The 17,113-nt window shown below is 35.7% G+C and overlaps 1 protein-coding gene across 1 annotated transcript; it reads left to right on the top strand.

Annotated features, from left to right (window-relative positions):
- Nucleotides 1-15,060: 15,060 nt before the first annotated feature.
- LOC103729595 (olfactory receptor 4P4-like) lies at nucleotides 15,061-15,987 on the top strand. The gene has a single exon (XM_008827672.2). The coding sequence runs from the start codon at nucleotides 15,061-15,063 to the stop codon at nucleotides 15,985-15,987; it is 927 nt and encodes a 308-aa protein (XP_008825894.1).
- The last annotated feature ends 1,126 nt before the right edge of the window (nucleotides 15,988-17,113 follow it).

Below are 17,113 nucleotides of genomic sequence, written 5' to 3' on the forward strand. Positions count from 1 at the left end.
TATTACAGTATGCAAAGACAGAGACAGAGGACCTACAACGGAGAGAAGGACAACTACTACCTCAGTACAGTGACTAAGGTTAAGAAGTGAAAGGCCTGCCTGACACCTTTGGGGTTCCTCTTCCCTGAGTCACAAGTCCACTGGGCACTGTCGCCCTTTCCCTTTGCCTTGCAACCAGGCGTGCCCTGCTCTTGTACCTCTAAGTAGGTCCAGTGCTTTGTACTCCAGGGACCAGTTCAGTCCCTTCAGTATTCCCTTTTTCTCTGTCACTAATCTCCTGGAGGGCTCCTCTCACCCATGTCATCAAATCAGTCTATTTCTTCTTATGCCATGGGACAACTTGGCTTTTCCGGAACTTTCCTATTCACCCCTCCTGACCTCTCCACAGATAGACCCTCTTCTTCTCATTACATAGGACTGTCAAGATGCTATGGAATAAATTTTCACCATACCCAGGCCCATCTAGATCCCCTAGGCCTTCTTTTTAAAAATAACATTATTTGACAAAATTTTAAAATTCCTTAGAATGAGGAAAAATGTATTCCTAATTCTTTTTAAAATATTTTGTTCATTATTCTTATTTTATGTGTCTGGATGTATTGCCTGCACATAAGCAAGTGCACCATATGGTGCAATGCCCACGGAGGTCAAAATGTATGTTGGATTACTTGGAACAGCAGTTACAAAGAGTTGTTATCTGCTATCTGGGTTCTAGAACCAGGTCCTCTACAAGAGCAGCCAATGCTCTTAACTGTTAAGCTTTCTCTCCAGTCCACACATTACAAATTCTGAAGCACAACCACGGTCCATCCAGATTATATACAAAAAACCATCCATTAAATGTGACAGAGAGAGACAGGCCTGGCAGTGCATGATTTATGTCCAGTACTCTGAAAGCAGAGCAGACAGATCTCTATAAGACAGTGGCCAAATTGATCTACATAGTGATTTCTAGGTCAGCTGGGGCTGCAGTGAAGATCCTGTCATAAAAAGCCCCAAAATAAATAAATATAATTAAAGGAGAAATAAAAAATTTCCAATTACAATAAAAGATTAAAGAATGTATGGCCCCTAATCAATATCAGAGGATGCTGGAAAGAATATTTCTGAATATAAAGAAAGACATATCCATAAAGTCATAAGGAATAAATAAAAAATGTCCAGAAGTTAATAAAAAGAGGTCTAAGAAAGCAACACAGCATCAAAAACAAGTAACAGGAATTATCATATATGTTTCAATAACACTTATTCTTATTAAGTTTCTATTCCTCAATAAAAAGACAAAGTTCAGACTGAAGAAGATGGCACAGAGATTAAGAATACTGACTGTTTTTGCAGAAGACCCAGATTCAAATCCAATTAACTGCATGGTGGCTAACAACTGCCTATAACTCCAGTTCAAGGGGATCCAACACCCTCTTCTGTCCTCAATAGCCATTGCATGACATGAGTAAACTCAAGCAGGCAATACATGCTACAGCTAAAATAAAATGATAAATTAAAAAGAAAAAAGACAAAAGTTAGCAGATCAAATTATAAAACAGAATCTATCTTGTACTATCTCCAAGAAGCATATTTTGTAATCAATGATAGACAACCCCTTAGGATAAAAGGATAGAAAAAAGCATATAATACAAATGGAATTAAGAAACAAACAAGTGTAACTATTCTAATATCTGACAAAACATATTTCAAATATAGTATGAAAAGATAGGGATTTTCTTCATGTTTATTAAAGGAACAATCAATCAAGGAGATATTAAAATTGCAAGCATGTAATCACCAAAGTCATACCAAGCTTCATTAAATACATACTACAATATATAAGACAAGAAATTACACCCCTAACACTGATTGTGGGTGACCTCATTATACCAGTTCCAATAATGGACAGGTCAGATGGATGAAAATAAACTTAGAGAGACTGGAGTTAAATGACATTACAAATTAAATGGATATAGCAGATGTTATTAGAACACCCCTTTCAATCTCTAAGGAAGAATTCATGTTCCTCTCAAACACATATAGATTTTTCTCTGAAATTGATCATATATTAGATAACAACTCTAGCCTCAACAAAGACAGGAAAGTTTAAATAGTGTCCTGTATTCTATCAGACCACAATCAAAGAAAGCAATATATCAAAAGCAATAGAAACCACAGAAAGTGTGCAAAGTTGGTAATTAAACAATGCATTAATGAATAAAAGTGTGTGAGGGAAGAAATAAAGAATATTAAAATTTCCAGATGAGAATGAAGTTAAAGAAAACAACATAACAAAATCTATGGGACACAACGAAAGCAGTTCTAAGAGGAAAGTTACAGCACTAAATGCCTACATGAAACTTTGAGAGCTCTCAAATTATTGACTTAAAGATTCACATGAACCTGAAGGCTTTGGAAAAACAGGAATGTAAAACATCTAAAAAGTGTAAACGGGAAGCAATAATCAAAACAAGGCCTGAAATTAATGAAATAAGATCAAGTAAGTAAATAAAACATAAAACCAAAATTTGGTTCTTAGAAATATTAATAAGATTGATAAACATTTAGCCCTGTTAAACAAGAGAAAATAGATAAAATGCATTTAGCAATGAAAATGTAAAGATTTCAGCAGCTAATACAGAAATTCAGAGAATTTTAAAAACATACTTCAAATATCTATATTCCACTAAGCTAGGAAATCTATAAGAAATCGACAAAATTCTAGAAACCACCTAAAAACATTATACCAAGCCTACGTAATCAGTTTAAAGAAATCCAAACAATCAATGAGATAGAAGCAGTAATTAAAAATCTCCCAATGTTGTAATGATATGCTTCTTCTAAGTATGTTGTTATTAAATAAATCATTTTTAAAAATTAAAAAAAAAAATCTCCCAATGTTAAAAGCCCAGATGGATACAGTGCAGAAGTCTAACAGACATTCAAAGAACAAATAATAAAAATAATCCTTAATTTTAAACCATATCTCTAGCCCCTTAGTTTTAATTTTTGAGACAGAGTCTCACCCTGTGGCCTAGTGTAGCCTTGAATTCCATATGCAGCCAAGGATGACCTTGGACTTCCAATCTTTCTGCCTCTCTCCTCATTGTGGGACCATAGTCATGTGTTATTAAGCATGTTTTCTTTTTTTTCGTATGTAGACCAGGCTGCCCTTGAACACACAGAGATCTGCCTGCCTCTCCCTCTTGAGTGGTGTGATTAAAGGCATGCACCACTATGCCCGTCTCTATTGTGTGTTTTCTGACAGGATTCTGGATGTGGTTGGTTTGTGGCTTTCTGTCTACCAGGGGATTCCTGCCTATCTCTTCCTGCACTTACCCAAAGCGACTCTGAAGCTCCTAACATTAAGAACTTGGAAAACATGACCTGAACACTACACCCTGCCTCATGTGACAGTTGATTGTGATAGCCTCCTAAGCCATGTCCCTATTCCTTCTTCATCTAGAAGATGGGACTACAACTCAGACCTGATAATTCAAAATTTCTTTAACACAGCTTATCATAGTTTACAGGGCAGAGACCTAGATTAGCACTGTATTGACTCTGACCTCAAACTACCTTTGCTTCTTCACCACATGTCACTGTAATGTGAGTACAAGAGCTTGGATTTCCCCAACCTATGGATGTTGAAGCATCTATATACAGCCTTTACTTGAACTATCTCTCTGTGGGGGACACCTTTGCCATTGCTCATCCTTTGGATGAAAGGCTGTTATAGTCTACATAAAACATTTCTTGAACTTCCTTCTCATCTCACACAATTGATCACTTCTTCCTCTCTGCTTCTGTGACACTCTGTGTATACTCTCTGATATTGCAGCTACCTCACATCATAAGTGCAGAGACAATGTCCTGTATATTTTCAAGATCTCTAATCACTCAGGTATCCATTCCATACTTTTAATAAACAAATAACTTTGGGAGGCAGAGGCAGACTATTTCTGTGAGTTCAAGGCCAGCCTGGTCTATGTAGGGAGTTCCAGGCCAGCTGGGGCCACAGGGAGGCCCTGTCTCAAAAAGACCAAAGCAAACAAAAACCAAAATGAATGAATGAGTGAATGAGTTCACCAAAGTTATTGAAACCTGTATGTATAGAATACTAATGTATTAGTTGCCTTCCCTTGGCTCATCATTCTTTATTTTTTTTTAACTTTTACAAAAACATTATTGAGAATTTCATAAATGAATATAAGGTGTTTTGATCAAATCCATGCCCACTTCCTCACCTCCAACACTCCGTCTGAAGAGGTAACTCTAAAATCATTTAAGGATTAGATACAAGCTCCCAAATACTTTGGGCATTTTTGGCCTTTGGAAAAGAGTATGTTGCTAAGAGGCCCAAGGACATTTTGACTTTTAACTCAGAAACTGGCTACATTTCTTTGGGGTCTTTTTACCCTAACTGCCTAGCCAATTCCTACCTCCTATTCTTAACATGCCATCCTCTGAAGGGGTTACCCAAATAACCAATAGGGAACGTCTTTGGCTTCTTCCTTGCTGAACAGGGACATAGGGTGAGGCAATTGGAGTACCCCTTCAGTAGGTCTATCTAAAAGACTTCCAAATTGCATAATTCTTATCTCTAAGGGGAAAAGAAAGTCCTTGAATCATGAAAGGAGATGTGAAGGAGAAGTAAAAGCAAGAATGATTAGCATTACAAGTTCTAGACAAGGAACTAGAAAAAAGTCAGATAAGGGAAATTTTCAAATGTTCATATGAGAGTCTGTTGGAGTTTCTTGACAAGGCCTTCCAAAAGCATCCCTCAATTGGGTTCTTCCTTCTTTTTCTTTTGTCTCCCAAGACTGGACTAGTTGACTGGGAAGTGTAGCTGGATACTCAGGTGAGGGTCCTGTGACCCTGCTTGGCACTCCTTTAATGAATAAGCACAACCATCAACAAGACCAATTGTGACTATGTTTAGAGATCAGAATTAGCCTAAGATGTGCTGATGGTAGTTATTTCATGCAGAGGGACTGCTGTATAGCAACACCTTATTAAAAGGACCTGGCATTTAAAAGGATTTGGTTACATTTTTGTTACTAATATTTTTGAAATATTGACTCACAATACTCAAGTTAGCCTTGTACCGATAGGTGATCTTGAACTCCTGATCCTTCTGTGTCTACCTCCTGAGTACTGGAATTTCTTTTTAAAATTTTTTTCATTCTTGGAAGCTGGAAAGATAGCTCAGTGGATAAGAACACCAACTGTTTTGCAGAAGACCGGGTTCGAATCCCAGCACCCACATGGCAGCTGACAACTGTCCATAACTCCAGTTTCAGGGGATCCAGCAGCCTCTTCTGTCCTCCGCAGGCATTGCACAACATGGGTGCACTTACTATATTCAAGCAATACATGCATACACAGACACACACAGACACACACACACACACAAAATAAAATGTCAGAAAAATTCTTTTTCATTCTTTACATTTTTTCATTGAAAATGTCATACATACATGTAATATGCTTTTGTTACTTCATCACCCTCTCTTATCTGCTTCTCATCTCTGTTAACTTTCCCCTCCTTCCTGTAAATCTTTCTCATGTTCATGTCTTTTTGTTTTGTGTTGTGACCCACTGAGTTTATCCCTAGCCATCCAGGTGACTATGGGTGTGGAAGTATTTTTTCACCAGTGAGTACACAACTGAAGACAATGACTCTCCTCCCACATGCATTCATCTACAGCCAATAGATCACCAGGTTGAGTGACAGACTGTTGACATGCTCTGTCTTGTGAAGGCCCAGTGCAGGCAGCCATACTTACCGTGGATTCATGATTGCAACGGTTGTATCAGCCACAGAAGATAACGTTTCCTGGCCTCTCTTCCCATCCTCTGACTCTTACATTTGCTTCTGCCCCATCTTCTGGAATACAACCTGGGCTTTAAAGTGTTTTATAAATGTACTGATTGAGGCTGACCCCTCAAGTATCACTTATTCTCCACAACCTGAGCAGCCATGAGTCTCTGCATTCCCCACTTTTCAAATCAAATAGAGATTATCTGACCAAAGCTTATTGTAACATTGGTCTATACATATTAGCACAGATATTTGAAAGGCAGTTTGTTACTCTGCCAATTTAGCAAAACTACAGTAGTAAGTTTCCTCCTCACATTTATGAGCACTCTAGTCATGTTTTTAATAATTTATTATTTTATTTTATGTGTATGAGTGTTTTGCCTGGATGTATGTGAGTGCACCCATGTCTGGCAATGCTGTGGGGGTCAGAAGAGTACTTTGGATTCTCCTGGAACTGGAGTTAAGGATGGTTCTTAGCCACCATGTGGGTGCTGGGAAATGTACCCAGGTCCTAAGCAAAAGCAGTCAGTGCTCTTAACCTCTGAATCATCTCTCCAGTCCCTAGTCTTGGATTTTTGACCAAGTTCACAGTACCAGGCATGGATTCCCCCTGTTAAGTGGGTTTCAAATCCATTCATGGATCAGTTGTTTACCCCCATAACAATCATGCCACTATTTCACTACAGGCACACTGTGCATCAAATTTGGTATTATAGCATACAACCTTCAAACCTGGATAAAATAGTTGATTTTTTTGGCCCCCAGAGCTTGCATAGCACTTTCTAGGTCGGATCCTTCTTTATTTCTTTATGTCCTGCAACCAAGGAATGTGGTATCTTCAGTAACAGGGTCTTACCATTGAGTTCTGGTGGCAACCAAGAAAAATGGCAATATTTTATCTTGTTTTGGGGCTTCTGTACCCTTCCTGACCAACATCTTGTCATGAGTTATTCCACACCGGGTACTGGGATTTTTGTTTGATCATCCATGTCTTCTAGAATTGGCATTTTCCAGTTCTGTAGGCTACCTCCATTCAAACTTAATTTTTAACCATTTCAATTAATTTTTGATAATTTCATATTTGCCCCTCATTACTTTCCCTCATTCTTCGCAGATCCATTCCAATTCCTCCATTCCTAAAACTTCATGTATTCTTTTTGTTTTTAATAACCCATCAAGTCCAATTCGGGCTACCCATGGACTCTTACTTATAGGACCATCCTCTGTAGTGTGGTAGACCTACCAAGTGTCACATCTTTAAAGAAACCTGACTGGCTCCAGGAACCTATCAGTTGCCAATATAGCTCATCTAGAGTTGGAACTTTGTGTCTACCTCCCCATTCTAGTCTGGATTTTTTTTTCTGTACTAATCTTGCACAGATCTTGTGCATGCTGCTTCAACCTCTGAGAGTTCATGTGCACAACTTCCCTGTTTTATCTTGGAAAACTACTTTTATATAAGTTATTGTTGCCTCTGGCTCTTACACACGTTTCCAGAGCCTTAAGAAGAAAGAGTACAATGTAATATAGCATTTCCATTTAGAGTTGAGAACTCTGGAGTCTTTTGTGTTCTGCATGATGACAAGGTGTAGACCTCTGTGTTATTCTCTCTACTGGGGAAACAAAAACCAAAACCAAATAATCCTTCTCTGATGTGGACTGAAAGATTCCCTAACCTATGTGTATAATAATGTCATTACAAGTCATTTAATACTATGTGTTTTAGAAGAATGATAGCAGTAGATTTCCCACTATGTCATGCAACCTGTCTAGTCAGGGGTTCTGTGGCAACAGTAAGAGTTTCAGGTATGGGTTCCATCTTAAGGAATGGGCTTTAAGTCCAGTCAGAAAGTGATTGGTTAGTCCCATAAAATTCATGCCACTATTGCACTGGTTACCTAACCAGTCATTACTGTAGCTAACAGGGTTCATGGCTGAGAATTAATTGCTTTTCTCTTTCAGTAACAGCCATAGCATCTTCCAACAGAATGGAAGCTAACTAGTACAGATGAAGCTTTCAGGTACTTGTATACACTTGATTTCTCCATGTTCTATGATTCAAGTATGCCATGTCTTTAACATTAGTGCCTTACCATTACATTCTAACTATAAGAAATGGCAATAGCCTGTAATGGTTGGGAGTCTATGGACACCCACTTGCCAACAACTCCGAATGAGGTAAATCATCTTGGCACTGAATGAGGTAACAAATCTTAGCATTGGGTTCTTTACTGGTAGTCTATGGACTCTAGGAGGAGCATTTTCTTCCCTTATAGGATATTACCACTTAATTCTTTATCTCCCTGTCTCTCTGTATATCTCTGTCTCTCTTTCTCTTTTCTCTCTCTGAATATATATATTTGGAATCTTGGGTCGGAGTTGTAGGTAAGTTGGTAGAGTGCTTCCGTAATGTCCATGAGGCCCTCAGTTCAATCTCTAGCATCAAATAAATGAAGTTTTGTGGTGTACCCTAGTTATTCCAAACCTGAGAAAGTAGAAGGAAGATCAAAAACTCAAGATTGTCCTTGAACCTTAAAATTTGGAAAACAAGCTGGGTTTCATGAGACCTTGTCTCAAAATAAATAAAGGAATAAGTAAAATATAATAAAAATAAAGAAAACAAAATGAAATATTTAATTACCTTACAGAGCAGAAGTGTCACATTTGTCAATTAATATCCTTATTTCCTGAGTAACTGAGGTATTCAGAAAGTTCTTACCTAAATCTATATCTTGTACTGTACTGTCTGATTTTTTTCTGAAGCAATTTCAGAGTCTCAATGCTTAAATTTTGATCCACTATTCAGTTTTCTTAACATCATTTGTCAAAAGTGCTGTCTGCTGTCCTGAGTGTGTGTTTGACATTATTCTCAAAATCAGATAATTGTGGTTCTACAGAGTGTTTCTGAGGCTTCAGTGTTAGCCCTTTGATCTGTTTTTGTATGAACACAAGGCTGATTTTATTAGACTGACTCCATAGTACAATTTGAAGTTGAGTAAGGTAATACTTTCAGTATTGTTGTTTTGTTCTTGTTGTTGTCCAAAATTCCTTTGTATATTCACAGTCTTCTGTGCTTCCATATGAATTGAAAGACTTTTTTTTTCTGTGAAGAATGAGAACACATAATTTGACTGTGATTGAATAAAATCTGTGGATCGTTTTGGATAAGATAACCATTTTTCTTTACCATGTTATAGTTTTAAATGTTCAAGTCTTTCATCCTTTGGTTAAATTTATTCAAGTGATTTTTAAGGAGTTGAATATTTTAAAGCAATAAAATTTTTATAACCTAAAATTAACAATTTTAAGGTAAACATCTCTTGCATTTAGAACATTTTATTATCTGAGCACTTTTATAACCCCTCCAAAAAAATTTTGTATAGATTTTTTTTATTTATCAAAATATGCCAATATCTTCATAATATGAGTTCCAGGGAAAGAGATCAGAGAAAATGATAGGTGAGAATTACCAAAGAAATGCTCCAAGACAAATTCTTAGAGTAGCTGGATGGGCTTGGATTTCAGTATTGAAAAGCTATGGAATGTCCTTATCTGACTGTGACCATCACCTGTATTTTATTCTTACTGATGTTGTTATAACAACACAATTTTATGTTTTGTAAATACATTGAATTCACATTACTTCCAACATGGTGCTTTGTGTGTGCACTTTCATGTATTCCCCTCAAAAATAAAACATATAATTTCTTCTTTCCTCACTTGGAAATATTTTATTTTCTGCTGTTGTTAGGAATGCATTTATTAGAGGGGATGACAAAGTTTGTGGTGTTCTTGTTCTGATATAAAAAGTACTTAGCTTTTCATCATTAATTAGTTGTATCATGGGTACCATGGTGCTATTATCAATGTCAGTGTGATTTATTATTATTTTTCCTTTCTTTTTTGAGACAGAGATTTTCTCGTTGGAAGAATCCGGTAAGTCCTGGCTAGAGTAGAGCCCACTGTAAAATACCGAGCTGACACCAAACTGACTGAAAGCCTCCTGAATCATTCTCCTGAATTCTGAATGTATAGAGATATTTGCCACCATGACAGGCTACTCTTGCTAGTAATAATTCTAAGATTTAGCACAAATAGAAAAAAATGTGTACTAGAAAGACTGAATCATTGGGACAAAATGATTAATAGAAATGTGCAAATGTGATATTACAGTTTAGGCCAATTTCTTTCTGATAAAATTGAAAAGCAATTCTGTGGAAAAATAGAAAACACATTTTATTTTAGCCAAGAGTGCTGGATTAATTCCATACCTGTATGTAAAAATTTGAATTTCATTCATATTTTGAAAAATAAAGTTTTAAAATAAGAATTTGAGTATAAACTTAAATATATACTTATATATACTACAATAATTTACTAATATTGTTCCCTAAATGCTAGCCAAGTATTATAATACTAAACAGCACTGAAGCCCTTTGATTTATTTATTAACAAATTAGATAGCTGAAAGTTTGTAGTTTTAATTTCTACCAAGTCCATTCATATTTAACTCTGCCTCTACTTATATTTTTTACCAAAAACTAGATCTAGATATGTTATCTGTTATACTAAATTCCTGAGTAAGATTACTTCTTTAAATTTGTTTTTGAGGATTTTAGAATAATTTTATAACTGTGTAAATTTTATGCTTCATACATGAAAAATACAGTCATTAAATGTTCAGCAAAGTATTAATAACAAATTATTCATTATCAAAATAATTGTTAATAATAATATTGTTGAAATCATTTATGTTTTTCTGGCTTAATGTCCAACAATTCATCAGTATTTAAGGATGGAATATGCACTCACTTTTCCACTGTGAAATTGCATGCACTGTCTTGTCATGCATTCCTATCCAGTGTTTTCTATGTCTTGAGGCTATATTTTTAAACAAATATCTCCACCTGGGTTGTACAGCAAAGCGACTAAAAACAGCAATCTAATCAACTGTAATAAAAAAATTTCAAGATATGAACAGATATAGGAAAATGAGAAAGGACATGTGATGCAGTTCAATTTATCATACTGAGGGTGTTCAGAAATAATGAGGAAAGTAGAAAAGGTTATAAACTATAGAATAAAAAAGAAACCTTGTGGAGGGATCCTGTACAGTTTGCATATCCTGTTCCTTTTATGTTCTACAAGCACGTCTCTTCTTCAATCACAAAAGGAAAAAGGGAAAAGAACCAAAGAGACACACATGAAAATAAGGACAAGCAGATTATACACTGTAGATTTGTCCCATTTTGACAATTATATTAATGCTAGTGAATATCTATTGACACAAAGTTGGTTATATGACTTTTAAATTTCCAGTGGTCATAATTAAACTTATAGGAAGTATTTTCAGACTTCTATGATAAATGAAATGTTTCTGAGGATACTATTGCTGAGGATAACATTGTGGTACTCTCCTAACACGATAAAATTTCATGATAAATAATTCAACATTTGTTAGTAAGGCTATGTCAATAGCCATTTGAGTATTTAAGGAAATGTTTCTGGAAAACAAAGGAGAAAAGTCATCATATTACTTTCCCAGCACAATCACATTACAGAAACAATGAAGCATGTATGTAATAATCCAAAGAGATTAATAAAAGAAAGACCTACACATACTTATAAGACCACTAGATAGATTTGGCTTTATTTTCACAGTAAAAACTACAACATTGTTTTTTAAAAATACCTCTGAGACTTTTTCCCTTGGGTCTCCTATGTCTTTTACTGCAGAGTATTTCAAGCAATGAATCCTTATAATGCTATTTGTGATTGAAGATTCATGGGAGAGATAGTTGCTTCCCACATCTACTGTTTTCTTTCATCTCATGTTCACAGAGGAGTTAGAGCAACCATCCTGAAGGACCATTCTGACATTCCAGACAACTTTGAATTTTAGCAGAAGCATTAGAATCAGTGCTTGTATCTCTCTCTTTTTTTTTATTTAGAAAAAAATCTTTGGAATAGTGAATGGATTCAACATGAAATTTGATTTTAGTAAATCACATTTATAAGTTTAACTTCGGGGATGTTTTGCTGTGGTTAGTTTTAAGAAAAACACATCCAAGGAAATTCAATGGTTTGGAAATCGGAAAGCAAAGGTTTCAAGCATCTATTATTCAAGTAGGATCTTCATAAATATACAAACATGCTTTAGACACTGAGTTCCCTGATTTACATGTGCAGTCTTGACTTCTGGCATCGTTATTTGATAAAACAGACAGAAAAACAGTGAGATATGCCTCACTGCATCATGTCAGGTTTAAAATATTGTAAGTAATAAGAATTATTTTAATACCATGCCCAGAAAATATCTCTACTAAATATGTAGTATATAGATATTTTACTTTAAAAATATGAGTAATTAATGTATTTTTATTCTATAATTTTCTTCCTTAAAGGCAACATTATTTGAAGTGTTGGAAAAAAATATATAAACTTTTTTTGAGGGCTTAAACTGCCAATATATTCTCATGACCTTAGTCTTTTATTCACCTCTCAAGAATTGTACTTCAGTGCTTTATTTTTATTATTATTATTGAAGAGCAGTTAATATATCTTTTGAAGTAATACAGCATAGAAATTTTTCCATCAATATTTGAGTATGCAGACTTTGGAAGCTATGTTTTTATATAATAAATAGGTTAGCAAATCAAGTAAAAATGCTTTACTCTTAAAACCTGATTGTGTATGTATGAGATAGAGAGAGAGAGAGAGACAGAGACAGAGACAGAGAGACAGAAAGACAGAGAGAGAGACAGAGAGATTTAAAAATTATACTAATAGAAGAAACAGGGTAATAGAACATGTGTCACATGAAAGGGATCAAAGAGGCTACCAGAAGGGAAAGGAAAGCAGCATAGTAATAATTGCACCGAAGGTGTGTGGTAGTCAGGAAAGCAGGAGAAAAGGATCAACAAATGACCAATGTATGAAAATGACACTATTGGGACATCAACATTCATGTTTTTATGTTTTCTGACTGGTTTAAACATGACTGGGAACATAATTCACCTGATAACACAACTAGAGCTGCTCTCGGGGTAATGACTACCTATACAGGATGGATTGTATACTCAAAGACTGAGCTAAAATAAGCGTTCTTTCCTTCCTTCCTTCCTTCTTTCCTTCCTTCCTTCCTTCCTTCCTTCCTTCCTTCCTTCCTTCCTTCCTTCCTTCCTTCCCCTTCCTCTTCCCTCCCTCCCTCCCTTTCCCTTTCTTCTTCTCCTTTCTTTAAATAACTATTTTTGAAAAGAGGAACAGAAAGGGATTTAGGATGGATTCAAACCTGTGGATATTTCAACATGATGTGACCTGTTCAAAGGAATTCTATTAGAGACTCCAAGCAAGGTCTTTGTAGCATCTTTGGCCACATCGCTCTGTACCTACCATAGATGTCTTTCAATCACTGAAAGAAGGACTGCCATCTATCTTCAAGTAAAAAGAATTTGAGGTTTGTATCAATATCTGGAGAAAGATTTTGAACCAATATTTGTACTCTTTATAATCTTGGTTTTATAGTTTTACTACAGCTCTGTTCAAAAAATTTAATGAGAAATCATTAATAAGTTCATTTTGCTTTCCATTTCTCAGACTCTTCCATATAATTTGAAGCTGGAACAAACTTAAACTAATGGCAATATATTTTCTTTTGTGTGCTTAACTTAATTCACCTATATCCTTGAGGGAGAATGCAAATCAAGAGAAGCTGAACGTTTTAACTAGTAAATTTGATACTTTTATATTAGTTTTCTCCAAAGAGTTTTCAGAACGTAGGGTCCTTTGATTTGACAGGATTTTTACATCTTCCATTCTTGGACTCATTCTGCTTTTGGAGGAAGGGAAGTTGACTGAGTAGCATTACTTCTTCATACCAGTTGAAGAAAGAGGCTCAAAGCTAATGAATTGCTCAGCTGTAGAGAAAAAGAACATCACAGATTCTCAGCTGATTGGTCACTGCCTGCCCCTAAGCTGGATCTGCCTTACCAGTTGCACTGAGGGAACACAGATTCAGAGAAATCTATCCCTTAGACAATGCTGAGAATGACATTGAAACATTGTTAAAAGGTGATGCATTACACATATTACCTCTGTGTTCTAAGAGACCACCATATCTCCAGTGCTCTCTCTGTAACATTAAACAAGCAGTGTAGTACTTTAAAATTACATTAATTCCTCCATCTTGTCTCTAGAAAACGAATAGCTTTATAAAGTAGTTCTAACATGTAAGCGGTTAGCTCTAAAAGATGTCTTTAGAATTTCTAACAACTTTTTTAGAGTATGTTTTTGATTTTGAATAGATACAGTGACTACATCTTTATGGGGATGATATATTTATGGGTATGATATTACAATTCAAAATGTAAATGTCAGAAACAAGAAGAATATCAAGACAATTTGCATATCAACTAACTCATTTTTCATATTTTAATACATATTTTTGACTAATATATAAATCAGCTTTCAATTTAGATACCACTAATGTTTGCCTCAATTCTTTATATCCAAACTCTATCTAGAACTTTGTTCAAATTTACCAAGGAGAAACACTGAAACTTGCCAGCTACTTCAGACTGCTTCATGGATGTGATTAAGTGCATGATACTTTTTGAAGAAGGAATACTAATTCTACTGGATATATGAAATGCCAGTTGTGAGATCAAGATTTCGTAGACAAATCATGTATGAAATAAAGGAAAGAGAATTCCTTGATTTTATACAGTTAGCAATTAACAGATAGTGTTCAATGTAATGCAATCCTGATTTATTTACAGGGATGGAAAACAGTTGGACTGATACTTGGTTTAAAAAGTGGCACAGATGTTAAGAGAATGGAATCAGGAAAGAAATGCAGGCTCACATCTTATATTTGTTACATAATACTCGCATAATATTTTGTCTCTAATACCTGCTAGTTTTGCATTGATTCACATGTAAAATGAATGTGTGACTAATACCTATTGAGTTTCTTTGAGGGTTAAATAGTACAAGATATCTATGAAATTTCTAGGCATAAGATATTGCCTATTATTAAATATTGGTACTGATATTTAATTAAATATATTAAAAGCATAAAATATACCTTTTTCCTTAAAAAGTTTAATTAAAGTGTATAATAAATATGATTCTGGTTATTCAATTTATAAATGTTTTTGAGACTAAAAAGAAGGCAGCAAATTTACATCATTTAAAAAATAATTTTAAATGAATATAATTTGTACTGTGTATTGTGAATTCATCTGGAATCCATGGAAAATCATAAAAATGTCACAGAGTTTGTTTTTGTGGGACTTTGGGAAAACAGGCGAATAGAGCTGCTGTTCTTCCTCTTGTTCCTGCTTTGTTACCTGGCAGTTTTAGTGGGGAATGCCATCATTCTAATCACGATCACCTGCAGTCACCTAATGGAACAGCCGATGTATTACTTTCTGTGCCACCTTTCCCTCATGGACCTCTGCTACACCTCAACCGTGGTTCCCAGGCTCATCAGAGACTTGGTTGCAGTTAGAAAAAACATTTCCTATAATCAATGCATGACCCAGCTCTTCACTGCCCACTTGCTGTCAGGTGTGGAAATCTTCATTCTGGTGTCCATGGCTTTGGACCGTTACATTGCCATTGTGAAGCCCCTGCATTACATGGTCATCATGAGCCGAAAGAGGTGCGACATGCTGATTGCCACGGCCTGGGGGGTAGGGTTCTGGCACTCTATTGCTTTGCTGCTCATGGTGCTCAGTCTGCCTTTCTGTGGTCCCAACCGCGTAGATCACTACCTGTGCGATGTCAAGCCTCTTCTGAAACTGGTCTGCAAAGATATTCGTGTTGTTAGCATCTTAGTGATCGCCAATTCTGGAATGGTGGTAGTTGCCATCTTTCTTGTGCTTGTCGTTTCTTACATACTAATTTTGTATAATCTCAGGTCAAGATCATCTGCCGGGCGTCGCAAAGCTCTCTCGACCTGTAGCTCTCACATAATGGTAGTAGTTTCATTTTTCGTGCCCTGTATTTATACCTATGTATTACCCGTAGGAAGTGATAACAATGATAAGGAAATCTCTGTGCTTTACACTGTGATCGCCCCCATGCTAAATCCCCTCATTTACACTCTGAGAAACGCTGAGATGAAAAGCGCAATGCAGAAGGTGTGGTCTCGAATGACACAGTCAGAATTATAGTAAATAAAAATATATTATGGTGCTTTCAGTTATCATTTGTAAGGTCACAGAAGCAGCATAGGCTACGTTGGAGGGAAGTTATATAAATCAAAGAAGCAAGTCATTGCTACTCAAATTGAAGTGTAGATTTCATGTTTGGAGGTGGACCAGAGGTGATCAAGTGAATATGTAGACTGTAAAACTGTCCTATGGAAGCTTAGACTCCTGGCTCCTGCTTTAGTTCAGTGGCACAGTACTTGCTTAGAAAGGGGAAGTTCCTTGGTTACATGTCCAGCAGCAAAAGAAAAAGGACAGATAAAGCTTATCTTTCATCATGTAAATTGTCTGTCCTATAAAATTATTTGATTTCCATTTTTTTCTTAGAAATATAATTAATCTAACCTTCTTAATTTCCTGTTTTTACTCTATTTTTAAATTTATTCTTCATTGACACATAATCATTGTACTTTTTAGTGGGTTACCTAAGAACATTTTCACTCACACAGTAGGAATAGTTATGGTGTTGTGATGGTAGGGTTTGGGATTAGGGAATTCTGGGGGACATAGTGCATTTGTAACTTTTCATATTATATTTTATAGATGGAGGCTTATGCATTTAATGCTTGTAAGTTTGAAGAGGGCACATTTTCTAGAGAGTATAGTTTTGTTTCTTTTTTCTTATGTCCTTTTCTTCTTCCTCTGATGTCCTTTATGTGGATGTGCTGTGAAGTATTTCCCACACAGGGCATTATTCCTTCACCACCTCAGCTTACCATATTCTGGTTACTATGTTTAAGAGCCTCCATCTTACAGAACACCACACAACAGTAGTTTTCTTCTTCAAGAAGATTCTGGATACCCAGAATCAGGGCACAAGAATTTAAAATTCTTTATTATTTCTTATATTCCTATTCCTTGGTATATTTACTCTCTTTCAAATAATCCTGTATCTTAGGCAGTTCTTACTACTAAAAACTCTCACACTTTGTTTGAGACAAGTAATGAATATAATCTACTATTTTCACATAACATAAAAATATTTTTCTTGTATTTTTTCATTGAAAGGACCCTTGAACATGTTAAAGGGTTCATAAGCACACTGAATGCCTCTGAAAGATACTTTTGTTATTTTCTGTGCTCATGGACC

This window comes from Nannospalax galili, unplaced genomic scaffold (genome assembly GCF_000622305.1).
Source record: "Nannospalax galili isolate Female #2095 unplaced genomic scaffold, S.galili_v1.0 scaffold593, whole genome shotgun sequence".
In the NCBI taxonomy this organism is placed as follows: Eukaryota; Metazoa; Chordata; class Mammalia; order Rodentia; family Spalacidae; genus Nannospalax; species Nannospalax galili.